The sequence below is a fragment of the Oncorhynchus tshawytscha genome, linkage group LG16, assembly GCF_018296145.1.
Source record: "Oncorhynchus tshawytscha isolate Ot180627B linkage group LG16, Otsh_v2.0, whole genome shotgun sequence".
Lineage (NCBI taxonomy): Eukaryota > Metazoa > Chordata > Actinopteri > Salmoniformes > Salmonidae > Oncorhynchus > Oncorhynchus tshawytscha.
The window spans coordinates 81,160,913-81,178,906 of NC_056444.1; the positions used below are offsets into that span (position 1 = coordinate 81,160,913).

The 17,994-nt window shown below is 45.2% G+C and overlaps 1 protein-coding gene across 1 annotated transcript in view; it reads left to right on the forward strand.

Moving 5' to 3' along the window:
- The window catches only part of slc16a4 (solute carrier family 16 member 4), an 85,468-nt gene that overhangs the window by 60,179 nt on the left and 7,295 nt on the right, over positions 1-17,994 (forward strand). The window contains exon 8 of the mRNA XM_042299757.1: positions 12,946-13,157. Coding sequence (XP_042155691.1) covers positions 12,946-13,157 — 212 coding nt within the window. The remainder of the gene's footprint in view (positions 1-12,945; positions 13,158-17,994) is intronic.

Below are 17,994 nucleotides of genomic sequence, written 5' to 3' on the forward strand. Positions count from 1 at the left end.
AAAACGTAATCAATAGATTGTGGTGTGACCGATGATCGTGAATACAGTACTCGATGCAGATCTTATCTACTCATTTAGATGTTGCCGTTATCTACTGATTGTCTCTATCATGTTCAGCTGTTTGGAGTAAGCTGTTGTCAGTCAGGGCATTATGAATGAACACACTGTTGCTTATGATAAGCCACTGCACTAATCAACCTCTGCGTCCCATCGAGTCGGCAAACGTTGTGGAACCCTGCAGATTACAATTCATCACAAATAGAACTGATTGTGATTCCCGAATTCTACCAAAGTTTGTTTGTGTAGCCTGTTCACAGATCTTTGTGCTCATGCCAACTCCATCGCTTTCATTGTCAAGCCAAACATTGCAATGAGTGACAAGGAGTTCGGGTGATAGCAGAAACAGACTGGCACTCAGGCATGATAGTGTTCCACAACGTGGTGTCCTGCTGAACGCAGCCACAACACTGGACGTTCTCTTCAACGTGACAGGGAACACAGGACTCCAGATGGGAACTCTGTGGGAGACTGAGTGGGAGGAGACTAATACATCCTCATCATTCACCAGATGTCACACATCATGTTTTAGCACAGTCTGAAGACTGCTGCTGCTATGTCTCTGTCTTTCTCTCTCTCTCTCTCTCTCTCAGATAAAGGTTGGTCTATCTCTCTTAGTCTGGCTCTCGCTCGCCCACTCATGCATGCATGGGTTATTCTATACTTCAGAATGATTAAGGCATGACGATTGATTTACTGATTGATTGAAACAAGGTCTGAATTCAGTACGTTTATTTTTTGTTCTGGAACATTCAATTGAACGGAAAGGGTTCAATTACTGAACAAACCGTTTGAAAAATGGGGAGGGGTTGAGTTGTGGGTTGGGGAACGCTGTCACCATGGCCACTCCCTTTAAAATACATCACTCATTGCATTAAGCCACACCCATCAAATGGGAGAGAATGTACATCAAAGTCTGTTCAAGAACGTACAATCAATATAATGTATTTATAAAGCCCTTTTTACATCAGCAGATGTCACAAAGTGTTGTACAGAAACCCAGCCTAAAACCCCAAACAGCAAGCAATGCAGATGTAAAAGCACGGTGGCTAGGAAAAACTCCCTAGAAAGGAACCTAGAAAGGAACCTAGGAAGAAATCTAGAGAGGAACCAGGCTCTGCGGGGAGGCCAGACCTCTTCTAGCTGTGCCGGTTACATTGCCATTAAAGCCAGATTGTTCTTCAAGACGTTCAAACGTTTATAGATGACCAGCAGGGTCATACAGAGGTTGAGACAGCAGGTGCGGTAGAGAGAGAGAGTCAAAAACAGCAGGTCCAGGATAAGGTAGCGTGTCCGGTGAACAGGTCAGGGTTCTATAGCCGCAGGCAGAACAGTTGAAATTGGAGCAGCAGCATGACCAGGTGGACTGGGGACACCCAGGAGTCATCAGGCCAGGTAGTCCTGAGGCATGGTCCTAGGGCACAGATCCTCCGGGACGGGAGGGAGAGTGGGAGAGAGAGAATTAGAGGGAGCATACTTAAATTCACAGGACACCAGATAAGACAGGAGAATTACACCAGATAGAACAGACTGACCCTTGCCCCCCCGCACATAGACTATTGCATCATAGATACTTGAGGCTGAGACATAGGGGGGTCGGGAGACACTGTGACCCCATCTGACGATACCCCCAGACAGGGCACAGACAAAGCACAGCCCCCATACCACTAGAGGGATATCAACAGACAGATGCCAGCACACCTCCCTTGCATTCCAAAGAGGTGTGCCAAAAAGTTGACAAAAATGCACCTTGGTTTGACATTTTGCTAGTATTAGAGGAGTAGAAAACTACATGTAGTTCAACGAGTAGCTAATTAAACTACATTTTGCAGTGCCTTGCTGGTAGTTGAACTAAAGTCAAACCTTGGTAGATTTCCCTTTCAGTCGGTCACTGGTTATAACATATTATGAGGAGTCAAAGACCAGTCCTATTCACTTGAAGCAAACTGAAATCATGCCCACAGGTCCGCCCTCGGAAGCTTCGACCTTCCTGGCTATAAAACGTGTTCTCAGAGCATTTCGTATTATTCTGTATGTACACTACATGACCAACAGTATGTGGACACCTGCTCATTGGACATCTTATTCCAAAATCATGGGTATTAATATGGAGTTGTTCCCCCCTTTTGCTGCTATAACAGCCTCCACTCTTCTGGGAAGGCTTTCCACTAGATGTTGGAACATTGCTGCTATAACAGCCTCCACTCTTCTGGGAAGGCTTTCCACTAGATGTTGGAAAATTGCTGCGGGGACTTGCTTCCATTCAGCCACAAGAGCATTAGTGAGGTCGGGCACTGATGGTGGGTGATTTAGGTCTGGCTCTCAGTCGACGTTCCAATTCATCCCAAAGGTGTTCGATGGGGTTGAGGTCAGGGCTCTGTGCAGGCCAGTCAAGTTTTTCTACAAACCATTTCTGTATGGACCTCGCTTTGTGCACAGGGAATTGTCATGCCGAAACAGTAAAGGGTCTTTCCCAAACTGTTTCCATAAAGTTGGAAGCACAGAATCATCTGCAATAATGGTGCCGGAGGGGATAATAGCACCGTTTTACTGGCTCTTAACCATTTGAGCTATTTTGTGTGTTTTTTTTTCGCATTGTTTGTAACTTATTTTGTACATAATGTTGCTGCTACCGTCTCTCATGACCGAAAAGAGCGTATGGATATCAGAAAAGCGGTTACTAAACTCAAACTTAACAAAGATTTTTTCTTTAATGAGTCCGACGTGAATGATATACTGATCCTCCGAGACCAGGCCCAAATCCCCATCATTTGCGTGAAGAGAAGACAGAAATACAGGGAGATCGGGGTGTCTTGTGAGAATTAGTCAGGGAGTGGGTAACCTGCTTCTACCATCCGTTCTATTGGCCAACGTGCAATCACTGGAAAATAAACTGGAATCTCCGCTCGAGAATATCCTAACAGGACATTAAAAAATATATTTTGTTTCACAGAGTCGTGGTTGAGCGACGATAAGGATAATATTCAGCTGCCTGGATTCTCTGTGTTTTGGCAGGACAGAACAGCTACGTCTGGTAAGACGAGGGGTGGTGTTGTGTGTCTATTTGTCAATATTAAGGTCTTGAGGTATTGCTTGCCTGAGGTAGAGTACCTCATGATGAACTGTAGATCACACTATCTACCCAAGAGTTTTCATCTATATTTTTCAGAGCTGTCTATAGACCACCACAAACCAATGCTGTCACTAATACCGCACTCATCCAGAAGTGGCGCTCCTAGTTGCCGGGGACTTTAATGCAGGCAAACAAATCAGTTTTAACACATTTTTTACTAGCATGTCACATGTGCAACCAGAGGAAAGAAAATCCTAGACCACATTTACATTGAGATGCATACAAAGCTCTCCCCCACCCTCCATTTGGCAAATCTGACCATAATTCTATCCTCCTGATTCTTTTCTCCATGGATTACAGGCAACATCCGCATCGAGCTAAAGGCTAGAGCTTCCGCTTTCAAGGTGTGGGAGACTAATCCGGATGCGTACAAGAAATCCCGCTATGCCCTCAGACAACCCATTAAATAAGCAAAGCATCAATGTAGGATTAAGATTGAATCCTTCTACACCGGCTCCGACGCTCGTCGGACTTCAAAGGGAAACTCAGACACGAGCTGCCCAGTGAGGCGAGCCTACCAGATGAGCTAAATGTCTTTCATGCTCGCTTCAAGGCAAGCAACACTGAAGCATGCACGAGAGCACCAGCTGTTCTGGATGACTGTGTGGTAACGTTCACGGTAGCTGATGTGAACAAAACCTTTTAAAAAAGGTCAACAAAGCCGCTGGGCTGCCCCCAGGTGGTAAGAGTAGGCAACAACACATCTGCCACGCTGATCCTTAACACTGGGGACCCTCAGGGGTGTTTACTTTGTACAATCCTGTACTCCCTGTTCACCGACGACTGTGTGACCAAATACGACTTCCAACACCATCATTAAGTTTGCTGATGATACAACAGTGGTAGGCCTGGTCACCGACAAAAACATTATACGGCCTATAGGGAGGGGGTCAGAGAACTGGCAGTGTGGTGCCAGGAGAGCAACCTTTCCCTCAATGTGAGCAAGACAAAGGAGCTGATTGTGGACTACAGTAAAAAGCGGGCCGAACAGGTCCCCATTAACATCAACGGGGCTTTAGTGGAGCGGGTCGAGAGTTTCAAGTTCCTTGGTGTCCACATTACCAATGCACTAACATGGTCCAAACATACCAAGACAGTCATGAAGAGGGCATGACAACACCTTTTCCCCTCAGGAGACTGAAAAGATTTGGCATGGTTCCCCAGATCCTCAAAAAGTTCTACAGCTGCACCATCGAGAGCATCCTGACCTGTTGCATCACTGCCTGGCATGGCAACTGCTCGACATCTGACCGCAAGGCGCTACAGAGGGTAGTGCGTACGGCCTAGTACATCACTGGGGCCAAGCTTCCGGCCATCCAGGACTTATATAACAGAGAGGAAAGCCCATAAAGGAAAGCCCATAAAATTGTCAGAGACTCCAGTCACCCAAGTCAAAGACTGTTCTCTCTGCTACCGCATGGCAAACAGTACCGGAGCGCCAAATCTAGGACCAAAAGGCTCCTCAACAGCTTCTACCCCCAAATCAATCCCAGAACAACAGCAAAGGACCTTGTGAAGATGCTGGAGGATACAGGTCCAAAAGTATCTGTATCCACAGTAAAACAAGTCCTACATTGACATAACCTCAAAGGCCGCTCAGCAAGGAAGAAGCCACTGCTCCAAAACCGCCATAAAAAAGCCAGACTTCGGTTTGCAACTGCACTTGAGGACAAATATCGTACTTTTTGGAGAAATTGTTTGGCCATAATGACCATCGTTATGTTTGAAGGATAAAGGGGAAGGCTTGCAAGCCGAAGAACACCATCCCAACCGTGAAGCACGTGGGTGGCAGCATCATGTTGTGGGGTTGCTTTGCTGCAGGAGGGATTGGTGCGCTTCACAAAATAGATGGCATCATGAGGGAGGAAAATGATGTGGATATATTGAAGAAACATCTCAAGACATCAGCCAGGAAGTTAAAGCTTGGTCGCAAATGGGTCTTCGAAATGGACAATGACCCCAAGCATACTTCCAAAGTTGTGGCAAAATGGCTTAAGGACAACAAAGTCAATGTATTGAGTGGCCATCATAAAGCCCTGACCTCACACCTTTAGAAAATGTGTGGGCAGAACTGGAAAAGCCTGTACGAGTGAGGAGGCCTACAAACCTGACTTAATTACACCAGCTCTGTCAGGAGGAATGGGCCAAAATTCACCCAATTTATTGTGGGAAGCTTGTGGAAGGCTACCCGAGACGTTTGACCCAAGTTGAACAATTTAATGGCAATGCTACCAAATACTAATTGAGTGTATGTAAACTTCTGACCCACTGGGAATGTGATGAAAGAAATAAAAGCTGAAATAAATCGTTCTCCCAACTATCATTTTGACATTTCACATTCTTAAAACAAAGTGGTGATCCTAACTGACCTAAGACAGGGAATTTTTACTTAGATTAAATGTCAGGAATTGTTAAAAATGTAGTTTAAATGTATTTGGCTAAGGTGTATGTAAACTTCCAACTTCAACTGTACACTCACACACACATACCTTTACACTCATCATTTGCTGCTGCTACTCTGTTCTTTATTTTACTAATTATTATCTATCCATTACTCCCTGTATATAGCTCCACATTGATCTGGTACTCCCTGTATATAGCTCCACATTGATCTGGTACTCCCTGTATATAGCTCCACATTGATCTGGTACTCCCTGTATATAGCTCCACATTGATCTGGTACTCCCTGTATATAGCTCCACATTGATCTGGTACTCCCTGTATATAGCTCCACATTGATCTGGTACTGGTACTCCCTGTATATAGCTCCACATTTATCTGGTACTCCCTGTATATAGCTCCACATTGATCTGGTACTGGCTCCACATTGATCTGGTACTCCCTGTATATAGCTCCACATTGATCTGGTACTGGTACTTCCTGTATATATCTCCACATTGATCTGGTACTCCCTGTATATAGCTCCACATTGATCTGGTACTGGTACTCCCTGTATATAGCTCCACATTGATCTGGTACTCCTGTATATAGCTCCACATTGATCTGGTACTCCCTGTATATAGCTCCACATTGATCTGGTACCCCCTGTATATAGCTCCACATTGATCTGGTACTCCCTGTATATAGCTCCACATTGATCTGGTACTCCCTGTATATAGCTCCATATTGATCTGGTACTCCCTGTATATAGCTCCACATTGATCTGGTACTCCCTGTATATAGCTCCACATTGATCTGGTACTCCCTGTATATAGCTCCACATTGATATTGTACTGGTACTCCCTGTATATAACTCCACATTGATCTGGTACTGGTACTCCCTGTATATAGCTCCATATTGATCTGGTACTGGTACTCCCTGTATATAGCTCCACATTGATATGGTACTCCCTGTATATAGCTCCACATTGATCTGGTACCCCCTGTATATAGCTCCACATTGATCTGGTACTCCCTGTATATAGCTCCACATTGATCTGGTACTCCCTGTATATAGATCCACATTGATCTGGTACTTCCTGTATATAACTCCACATTGATCTGGTACTGGTACTCACTGTATATAGCTCCACATTGATCTGTTACTCCCTGTATATAGCTCCACATTGATCTGGTACTGGTACTCCCTGTATATAACTCCACATTGATCTGGTACTCCCTGTATATAGCTCCACATTGATCTGGTACTCCCTGTATATAGCTCCACATTGATCTGGTACTCCCTGTATATAGCTCCACATTGATCTGTTACTCCCTGTATATAGCTCCACATATATCTGGTACTGGTACTCCCTGTATATAGCTCCACATTGATCTGGTACTGGTACTCCCTGTATATAGCTCCACATTGATCTGGTACTGGTACTCCCTGTATATAGCTCCACATTGATCTGGTACTGGTACTCCCTGTATATAGCTCCACATTGATCTGGTACTCTCTGTACACAGCTCCACATTGATCTGGTACTGGTACTCCCTGTATATAGCTCCACATTGATCTGGTACTGGTACTCCCTGTATATAGCTCCACATTGATCTGGTACTGGTACTCTGTACACAGCTCCACATTGATCTGGTACTGGTACTCCCTGTATATAGCTCCACATTGATCTGGTACTGGTACTCCTGTATATAGCTCCACATTGATCTGGTACTGGTACTCTCTGTACACAGCTCCACATTGATCTGGTACTGGTACTCCCTGTATATAGCTCCACATTGATCTGGTACTCCCTGTATATAGCTCCACATTGATCTGGTACTGGTACTCCCTGTATATAGCTCCACATTGATCTGGTACTCCCCGTATATAGCTCCACATTGATCTGTTACTCCCTGTATATAGCTCCACATTGATCTGGTACTGGCTCCACATTGATCTGTTACTCCCTGTATATAGCTCCACATTGATCTGGTACTGGTACTCCCTGTATATAGCTCCACATTGATCTGGTACTGGTACTCCCTGTATATAGCTCCACATTGATCTGGTACTGGTACTCCCTGTATATAACTCCACATTGATCTGGTACTGGTACTCCCTGTATATAGCTCCACATTGATCTGGTACTCTCTGTACACAGCTCCACATTGATCTGGTACTGGTACTCCCTGTATATAGCTCCACATTGATCTGGTACTGGAACTCCCTGTATATAGCTCCACATTGATCTGGTACTGGTACTCCCTGTATATAGCTCCACATTGATCTGGTACTGGTACTCTCTGTACACAGCTCCACATTGATCTGGTACTGGTACTCCCTGTATATAGCTCCACATTGATCTGGTACTGGTACTCCCTGTATATAGCTCCACATTGATCTGGTACTGGTACTCTCTGTACACAGCTCCACATTGATCTGGTACTGGTACTCCCTGTATATAGCTCCACATTGATCTGGTACTGGTACTCCCTGTATATAGCTCCACATTGATCTGGTACTTGTACTCCCTGTATATAGCTCCACATTGAGCTGGTACTGGTACTCTCTGTACACAGCTCCACATTGATCTGGTACTTGTACTCCCTGTATATAGCTCCACATTGATCTGGTACTTGTACTCCCTGTATATAGCTCCACATTGATCTGGTACTGGTACTCCCTGTATTTTGCTCTATTCTTGTGTATTTTATTGAATTCTTTAGTATTATTTTTAAACTCTAGATTGTTGGGAAAGGTTCGTAAGCAAGCATTTCACTGTAAAGTCTACACCAGGTGTATCCGGCGCATGTGATAAGTAAAATTTGATTTTAACTCAGCGAGACAAAACAAACGGGTGGCCCCCTTAAAAGACCTTTGGTTGAAAAACAAGAAAACAAAGTGTCAATAGTACTGTTTGTCCGTTTTGAGATGCCGTAGCCAGTATACATTTCCTCAAAATAGTCTGACTTAATCGAAGATAACTCAAAATACCTGTAATTAATTTGGATGTTTTTACTGAGGAAATCTTAGTCGCGCAATTTTACATCTAACTAAGATGTTTGGTGCAGTATTTCTCAAGTGAAAAAATTTACATGAAAATTATGTCTCTCGTTAAATGAGTAAAAACACTTTTGAAGAATTGAAGAACTGTTTCGCCTGGGAATAATGTGGACGCCTTTATGGGAAGGGTTAGCTAACATGCTAAGTAGTTTCAAAGTAGCTAAAATGCTAAAGTTGTCCGTGATGAGATTTGAACACGCAATATTTGAGTTGCTAGACATTCGCGTTATGTAAGTCCTCTGTTTAGGGGAACTGTGTGGTTCTGGTACCGGTTCCGACCAACATTTTCACTTCTAAATCAATCTGTGGACACCGTAGATGGAAATGGCTTGCAATGAGCGATAGCTCTGATTTCTCACGGATACAGGAGTATTTATCTTATTCCTGTGTGAAGCAGGATGTGAACTCTGACACCACTTGAAGCCGGGATGTCCCTCCTACCATTTCATTCGCTCTTCCGACTGTCCATCAACTCAAGCCACTAACAATGCGTATGCCTGGAGTCCATATAACCTAACGTAACGCAGCAGGAGAGAGTGGTTTCGTTGCTGTAGCACATTCAGAGATCATTTTATAGTCTGCAGTTCGCTGTACATCCTCCTCCTTTTTGTGGCATCTGTGTCATTTGTCCCCGACGTCCTAGCACCTGTCTTGAGAGAGGAGATTTCCTCTCACCTTTTAAAAGCAGGCTATTCGGGTGGTCTCTGTGTCAGAAGTACAGAGCGGTTGGTATAGCCGGTACTTCTTAGTTCCCAAGAGCAATGGAACGTTGCGTCCCATCCTGGACAAGCACCTCAAGGTTGCAAGTTTTAAAGGCTCACACTTTGCCGGCTATTGCAGTCGGTACATCCCAGCGATTGGTTCACATATATCTGAAGGATGCGTATATTCATGTGCTATACATCCTCCCCATCTCCATGGGTGGCTTTGGCACCGATGCGGTGCCAGGGGATCAGAGTGTTGGCCTAGCTGGATGATTGGCTGGTTGTAGTGGAGTCGAGGGAACTGATTGAGATCCATGCTGCAGTGCAGATTCCCTTTATTCATTCACTGGGGTTCATAGTGAATGACAACAAAAGTTGTTTGACTACAGCTCGGCGAATTCAGTTTTTTGGGTCTCGTTCTGGACTCAGTTCTGAATCATGCATTTTTTTTCCCAACAGAGTGTCACATTGCGGCTCTGTCTGGCACGGTTTTAGCTGGGGCATTCTGTGCCTTTTTTACTTGTGCCTGAGGTTATTGGGTCTGATAGACAACAGGACGGTGGTGGCGTACATCAACAGGCAGGGAGGGACACGGCCTCTCTCTCTGCTAAACCTGGCACGTTATTTGCTTGTATGGAACATTGTGCATTCCCTGTCGCTCAGGGTGACGTATTTACCCAGATCTCTCAACATGGGTGCGGATCTACTTTCCAGGAGGGGGGGGGGTCCTACCTTAACGGAGTGGAAACTGACACTCCTCGGTGGTGGCCCAGATACGGGAACGGTGCGGCAGGGCCGACGCATTGTGAATTATCGTGCGTTCTTCTCAGTAAGGATTCTTGGCGCTCCATTGGGAACGGATGCGTCAGCATATCAGTGGCCTCAGTGGCCTCAGCCTCAGGCCTCAGGCTCTATGCATTCCTCCGGTGGACGTGATCACAGGCGCACGGGAGGCTTTGGCACCAATGACTGCAGATATGGGATCTGTGGGTTTGACCCCTGAAAGGTTGAATTTGAAGGCTAGGGGTTTACGCCTATACAGTCGATGCGTGCGCCCTCTACCAGAGGGTTGTATAAATGGCATATTAAGGGTTGGTGTCAGCTTGAGGGAGTTCCTCCTTTTCAGAACTCTTTTGTGGACATTTTGATGTTCTTACAAGAGTTTTTTTGAGCACGGCCCTTCTTTTTATGGTAGCCATTTTGCCGTGTCATGTAGGTATGGACGGCTCTACCCCAGGGTCTCAATCCTCTTGTGGCGCGGTTTGTGAAATGTGTGCATCGGCTCGGACCAGGGTCTATACCTATGGCACTGACCTGGGACCTGGCGTTGATCCTGGACGCTCTGTGTGAGTGTCCAAGGTTAAGCCTATGTCTTACAGCTTTTAGGGCTTTCCAGCTGTTCCCTTTCTCACCTCCTCTGTTTCCTTCCAGTGAACAATCGAGGTTGCATGGCCTGTGTCCCGTGTAGACTTTACACACGTATGTGGATAGGAACAAGGATATCCGCGTTGTGACCAGCTGTCTGTTTCGCTAATCCAGCTCGTGTTAGGGCACTTTCTAACTTTTCTTGTTGGATTTTGGAGGCTCTCGAGTGGCACAGCTGTCTAAGGCACTGCATCTCAGTACAAGAGCAGGTTGTGTATTTATCTGGGTTACCACAGTTTCCCTGTGAGTTTGAGCCTTGGGCTGCCGTGGTTCATCGATGATGCGCTGTGCTAATGTGCATTATCAAGTCACAGTAGGTGCCCTGTGGTTTTGGACTTGTGGTTCCTTGTACGAGTTATGACTTTTCAAGCTCACAAGGTAAGTATTGTTCTTGGAACCGTGTGGTCTATGGACTTGGGCCACCATGGTTTACGTTAGGCAGCGTTTTGTCCAGGTTACCACAGTTTCCTGTGGGTTTGAGAATTGGACTGCCTTGATGGGCGGCAGCACAGAGTGCATGTTATCAGGGTTACCACAGTTTCCTGCCTTAGGTGTTATTGTATGTCCCCATAATATGTTTTACAGAATGACCGACTACTGTTCCCTATTATGGCCTTGTGCCGTAAGGGGGTTTGAGCTCACTGAAGAGTGATACTGAAATGAGGAAATGGATGCGAGCCCTGGTATTATAGCCAGGAAGGCGGGGCTTCTGAGGACGGGCTTGGCATCCATTGGCCCATTGGGTGTGATTTCATTATGCTTCAGGTGATTAGGATTGGTCGTTGAGTTCCCACATACTGCCCTACCAAGCAAAAAGGCAGTAACTGCTAATTTGATCAAAAATGAGTTAATGTCATTTTTACTACATTAAATACATGCTTAATCATGTCGACAAGTATCCTGCCTCCATTGTATTTTGTTTTGGAGAAAATGGGGTTCAGGTTAAAAGTATCGGTATAAAGTTTTTCTCAGTTCCACTCTATGAGCAGTTACTGCGTTTTTGCTTGGTAGGGCTGCATAGTATGTTATACCTCGTTCCCTCCTTCAGAGAACAGTAGTTATATTCATGACTACATTTGAATTAGTTCATCTTTTTTTACCATGTAGCGGTGTAGCTAACTACTGGAACTACACACTACTGTTTTACCATGTAGCGGTGTAGCTAACTACAGGAACTACACACTACTGTTTTACCATGTAGCGATGTGGCTAACTACTGGAACTACACACTACTGTTTTACCATGTAGCGGTGTAGCTAACTACTGGAACTACACACTACTGTTTTACCATGTAGCAGTGTAGCTAACTACAGGAACTACACACTACTGTTTTACCATGTAGCGATGTGGCTAACTACTGGAACTACACACTACTGTTTTACCATGTAGCGGTGTAGCTAACTACTGGAACTACACACTACTGTTTTACCATGTAGTGGTGTAGCTAACTACTGGAACTACACACTACTGTTTTACCATGTAGCGGTGTAGCTAACTACTGGAACTACACACTACTGTTTTACCATGTAGTGGTGTAGCTAACTACTGGAACTACACACTACTGTTTTACCATGTAGCGGTGTAGCTACAGTGCCTTGCGAAAGTATTCGGCCCCCTTGAACTTTGCGACCTTTTGCCACATTTCAGGCTTCAAACATAAAGATATAAAACTGTATTTTTTTGTGAAGAATCAACAACAAGTGGGACACAATCATGAAGTGGAACGACATTTATTGGATATTTCAAACTTTTTTAACAAATCAAAAACTGAAAAATTGGGCGTGCAAAATTATTTTTACTTTTTTCAAAGTAGCTTTAGCTCAGTAAACTATATTCTTCTTAAAGATAGCTTTGGTGTAGCATAACTTCTTCAAGTGAGAAGTATTTGGTAGCTTGGTAAACTCTATTTTCTGAGTAGCTTCCCCAACTCTGCATTTTGCTAAAGCGACTTGTTATGTCTGCCTCTCCCACCTCTCCTTCTCCTTCTCTCTCTTCTCCCTCTCCTTCTCCTTCTCCCTCCTTCTCCCACCTCTCCTTCCCCCTCTCCCACTCTCCTTCTCTCTCCCCCTTTCTTTCTCTCTCTACCTCCTCTTTTCCCTCTCCCTCTCCTTCTCCCTCTTCTTCTCCCCCTCCTTTTACCTATCCTCTCCTTCTCCTTTTCCTTCTCCTTCTCCCTCCAGGTATCACAGAGACTATAGCCCAGCTAGGCTCTGGTTGGCTAGCGGATAAGAACCTGTTCCATAAGTACCACTACCACAAGGCCTACCTGATCCTGTGTGGAGTGGTCAACCTGTTTGCCCCGCTGGCTAACACCTACATCCTGCTCATGGTTTACGCTGTCTTCTTTGCCATCTTCTGCGGCGGCTACATGGCACTGCTACTGCCTGTCCTGGTAAGAATCACACACCACACAAGGCACAAGCCTGAACATATACCAGTGTTTTGGGCGTATGCCTTATGGCCAACGTGACATGGTGTGATGAAAGAAACATACAGGAACTCAAATCCTTCTGTTCACCTGATTTAGAATTCCTCACAATCAAATGTAGACCGCATTATCTACCAAGAGAATTCTCTTCGATTATAATCACAGCCGTATATATCCCCCCCCCAAGCAGACACATCGATGGCTCTGAACGAACTTTATTTAACTCTCTGCAAACTGGAAACGATTTATCCGGAGGCTGCATTCATTGTAGCTGGGGATTTTAACAAGGCTAATCTGAAAACAAGACTCCCTAAATTTTATCAGCATATCGATTGCGCAACCAGGGGTGGAGAGACCCTGGATCATTGTTACTCTAACTTCCGCGACGCATATAAGGCCCTGCCCCGCCCCCCTTTCGGAAAAGCTGACCATGACTCCATTTTGTTGATCCCTGCCTACAGACAGAAACTAAAACAAGAAGCTCCCACGCTGAGGTCTGTCCAACGCTGGTCTGACCAAGCTGACTCCACACTCCAAGACTGCTTCCATCACGTGGACTGGGAGATGTTTCGTATTGCGTCAGACAACAACATTGACGAATACGCTGATACGGTGTGCGAGTTCATTAGAACGTGCGTTGAAGATGTCGTTCCCATAGCAACGATTAAAACATTCCCTAACCAGAAACCTTGGATTGATGGCAGCATTCGTGTGAAACTGAAGGCACGAACCACTGCTTTTAATCAGGGCAAGGTGTCTGGTAACATGACTGAATACAAACAGTGCAGCTATTCCCTCCGCAAGGCTATCAAACAAGCTAAGCACCAGTACAGAGACAAAGTAGAATCTCAATTCAACGGCTCAGACACAAGAGGTATGTGGCAGGGTCTACAGTCAATCACGGACTACAGGAAGAAACCCAGCCCAGTCACGGACCAGGATGTCTTGCTCCCAGGCAGACTAAATAACTTTTTTGCCCGCTTTGAGGACAATACAGTGCCACTGACACGGCCTGCAACGGAAACATGCGGTCTCTCCTTCACTGCAGCCGAAGTGAGTAAGACATTTAAACGTGTTAACCCTCGCAAGGCTGCAGGCCCAGACGGCATCCCCAGCCGCGCCCTCAGAGCATGCGCAGACCAGCTGGCCGGTGTGTTTACGGACATATTCAATCAATCCCTATACCAGTCTGCTGTTCCCACATGCTTCAAGAGGGCCACCATTGTTCCTGTTCCCAAGAAAGCTAAGGTAACTGAGCTAAACGACTACCGCCCCGTAGCACTCACATCCGTCATCATGAAGTGCTTTGAGAGACTAGTCAAGGACCATATCACCTCCACCCTACCTGACACCCTTGACCCACTCCAATTTGCTTACCGCCCAAATAGGTCCACAGACGATGCAATCTCAACCACACTGCACACTGCCCTAACCCATCTGGACAAGAGGAATACCTATGTGAGAATGCTGTTCATCGACTACAGCTCGGCATTCAACACCATAGTACCCTCCAAGCTCGTCATCAAGCTCGAGACCCTGGGTCTCGACCCCGCCCTGTGCAACTGGGTACTGGACTTCCTGACGGGCCGCCCCAGGTGGTGAGGGTAGGCAACAACATCTCCTCCCCGCTGATCCTCAACACTGGGGCCCCACAAGGGTGCGTTCTGAGCCCTCTCCTGTACTCCCTGTTCACCCACGACTGCGTGGCCATGCACGCCTCCAACTCAATCATCAAGTTTGCGGACGATACAACAGTGGTAGGCTTGATTACCAACAACGACGAGACGGCCTACAGGGAGGAGGTGAGGGCCCTCGGAGTGTGGTGTCAGGAAAACAACCTCACACTCAACGTCAACAAAACTAAGGAGATGATTGTGGACTTCAGGAAACAGCAGAGGGAACACCCCCTATCCACATCGATGGAACAGTAGTGGAGAGGGTAGCAAGTTTTAAGTTCCTCGGCATACACATCACAGACAAACTGAATTGGTCCACTCACACAGACAGCATCGTGAGGAAGGCGCAGCAGCGCCTCTTCAACCTCAGGAGGCTGAAGAAATTCGGCTTGTCACCAAAAGCACTCACAAACTTCTACAGATGCACAATCGAGAGCATCCTGGCGGGCTGTATCACCGCCTGGTATGGCAACTGCACCGCCCTCAACCGTAAGGCTCTCCAGAGGGTAGTGAGGTCTGCACAACGCATCACCGGGGGCAAACTACCTGCCCTCCAGGACACCTACACCACCCGATGCTACAGGAAGGCCATAAAGATCATCAAGGACATCAACCACCCGAGCCACTGCCTGTTCACCCCGCTGTCATCCAGAAGGCGAGGTCAGTACAGGTGCATCAAAGCTGGGACCGAGAGACTGAAAAACAGCTTCTATCTCAAGGCCATCAGACTGTTAAACAGCCACCACTAACATTGAGTGGCTACTGCCAACACACTGTCAATGACACTGACTCTACTCCAGCCACTTTAATCATGGGAATTGATGGGAAATGATGTAAATATATCACTAGCCACTTTAAACAATGCTACCTTATATAATGTTACTTACCCTACATTGTTCATCTCATATGCATACGTTGATACTGTACTCTATATCATCGACTGCATCCTTATGTAATACATGTATCACTAGCCACTTTAACTATGCCACTTGGTTTACATACTTATCTCATATGTATATACTGTACTCGATATCATCTACTGTATCTTGCCTATGCTGCTCTGTACCATCACTCATTCATATATCCTTATGTACATATTCTTTATCCCCTTACACTGTGTATAAGACAGTAGTTTTTTTTTTGGAATTGTTAGTTAGATTACTTGCTTTTTATTACTGCATTGTCGGAACTAGAAGCACAAGCATTTCGCTACACTCGCATTAACATCTGCTAACCATGTGTATGTGACAAATAAAATTTGATTTGATTTGATTTGATTTGATTTGTCTATTAAGCCATCTTCTGCGGCGGCTACATGGCACTGCTACTGCCTGTCCTGGTAAGAATCACACACCACACAAGGCACAAGCCTGAACATATACCAGTGTTTTGTCTATTAAGCAATCTTCTGCGGCGGCTACATGGCACTGCTACTGCCTGTCCTGGTAAGAATCACACACCACACAAGGCACAAGCCTGAACATATACCAGTGTTTTGTCTATTAAGCAATCTTCTGCGGCGGCTACATGGCACTGCTACTGCCTGTCCTGGTAAGAATCACACACCACACAAGGCACAAGCCTGAACATATACCAGTGTTTTGTCTATTAAGCCATCTTCTGCTGCGGTTACATGGCTACCACGGGTCCTAGGTTGGGATCTGGTTGAAGAATTTCAGTCAGTCAATTCAGGAAGTTAACTGAAATTCCAATTCAATAATTGGAAGGAGAAAAAAAAGGGTATTGATTTTCTATTTCTAGTTGAGTAATTCGATGATTTATTTATTTTAAGAAAAGAAGACTTGCAGACTACGTGTGAGTTTACATATCAGCAGCCGAGAGACAAGGCCATACTTAATTTATTACCTTTATTTAACCAGGCAAGTCAGTTAAGAACAAATTCTTATTTTCAATGACGGCCTAGGAACAGTGGGTTAACTGCCTGTTCAGGGGCAGAACGACAGATTTGTACCTTGTCAGCTTGGGGGTTTGAACTTGCAACCTTCCGGTTACTAGTCCAACCACTAGGCTACCCTGCCGCACGCTTTTGATACTGGCAAAAGCGTGCAAATTCTTATTTTCTTTCAAGGTGACTTAGATACCACTCACCAATCAATGAAGATACCTAAAATAACCATTTAGGGAGATAAGAGAGAGATTTCTTGAGAGAAATTGCAAGTAAAATTTGTTCCATGGTAATAAAGTTTTTTGATTAGAATGCAGCACTAGTGATATCTATTGATAGAGAGACTTTTTAAAATAGCTGACCAACCAATCGGAACAGGGTCTTTGAAGGATCTGATCACTGTTTTGCTGATCTATGCCGTTTCACACAATCCAGCCATTGAGCGGAGTTTGTGTGTGTGTGTGTGTGGCCTTGGACATGTGGAGTGATATGAGAGGGAGAATGTGTGTGTGGACTGATACCAGTCTAGGACATCTGTAGATGGGGTCTGTTACCTCACCTCACTCCCAGTCAAACACACTCAGACAAAGCAAAAAAGCAAGTGTATGAAACACACAAGTCAGCCAACATGCTCTTGTACCTCTTAACTACGTCCTTCAAACCACTTCAGAATAGAAGTCATGACACTTTACTGTCTCTAGTCTTTACTGCCTCTAGTCTTTACTGCCTCTAGTCTTTAATGTCTCTAGTCTTTAATGTCTCTAGTCTTAATGTCTTTAGTCTTTAATGTCTCTAGTCTTTAATGTCTCTAGTCTTTAATTCCTCTAGTTGTTAATGTCTCTGTCACGCCCTGACCTGAGATATCTCTGTTTTCTTTATATTTTGGTTAGGTCAGGGTGTGACTAGGGTGGGTACGCTAGTTTTGTATTGTCTAGGGTTTTTGTATTGTCTATGGTTTTTGTAGGTCTAGGGGGTTTTGTAATTCTATGTTGGCCTGATATGGTTCCCAATCAGAGACAGCTGTTTATCGTTGTCTCTGATTGGGGATCATATTTAGGTAGCCATTTTCTTTTTGGTGTTTGTGGGATCTTGTTCCATGTTTAGTTGCCTGTCTGCACTATTCGTATAGCTTCACGTTTAGTTTGTGCTTGTTTGTTTTTCTGAGTTTCAGTTTGATTAAAATCATGTGGAACTCTACTCACGCTGCGCCTTGGTCTCA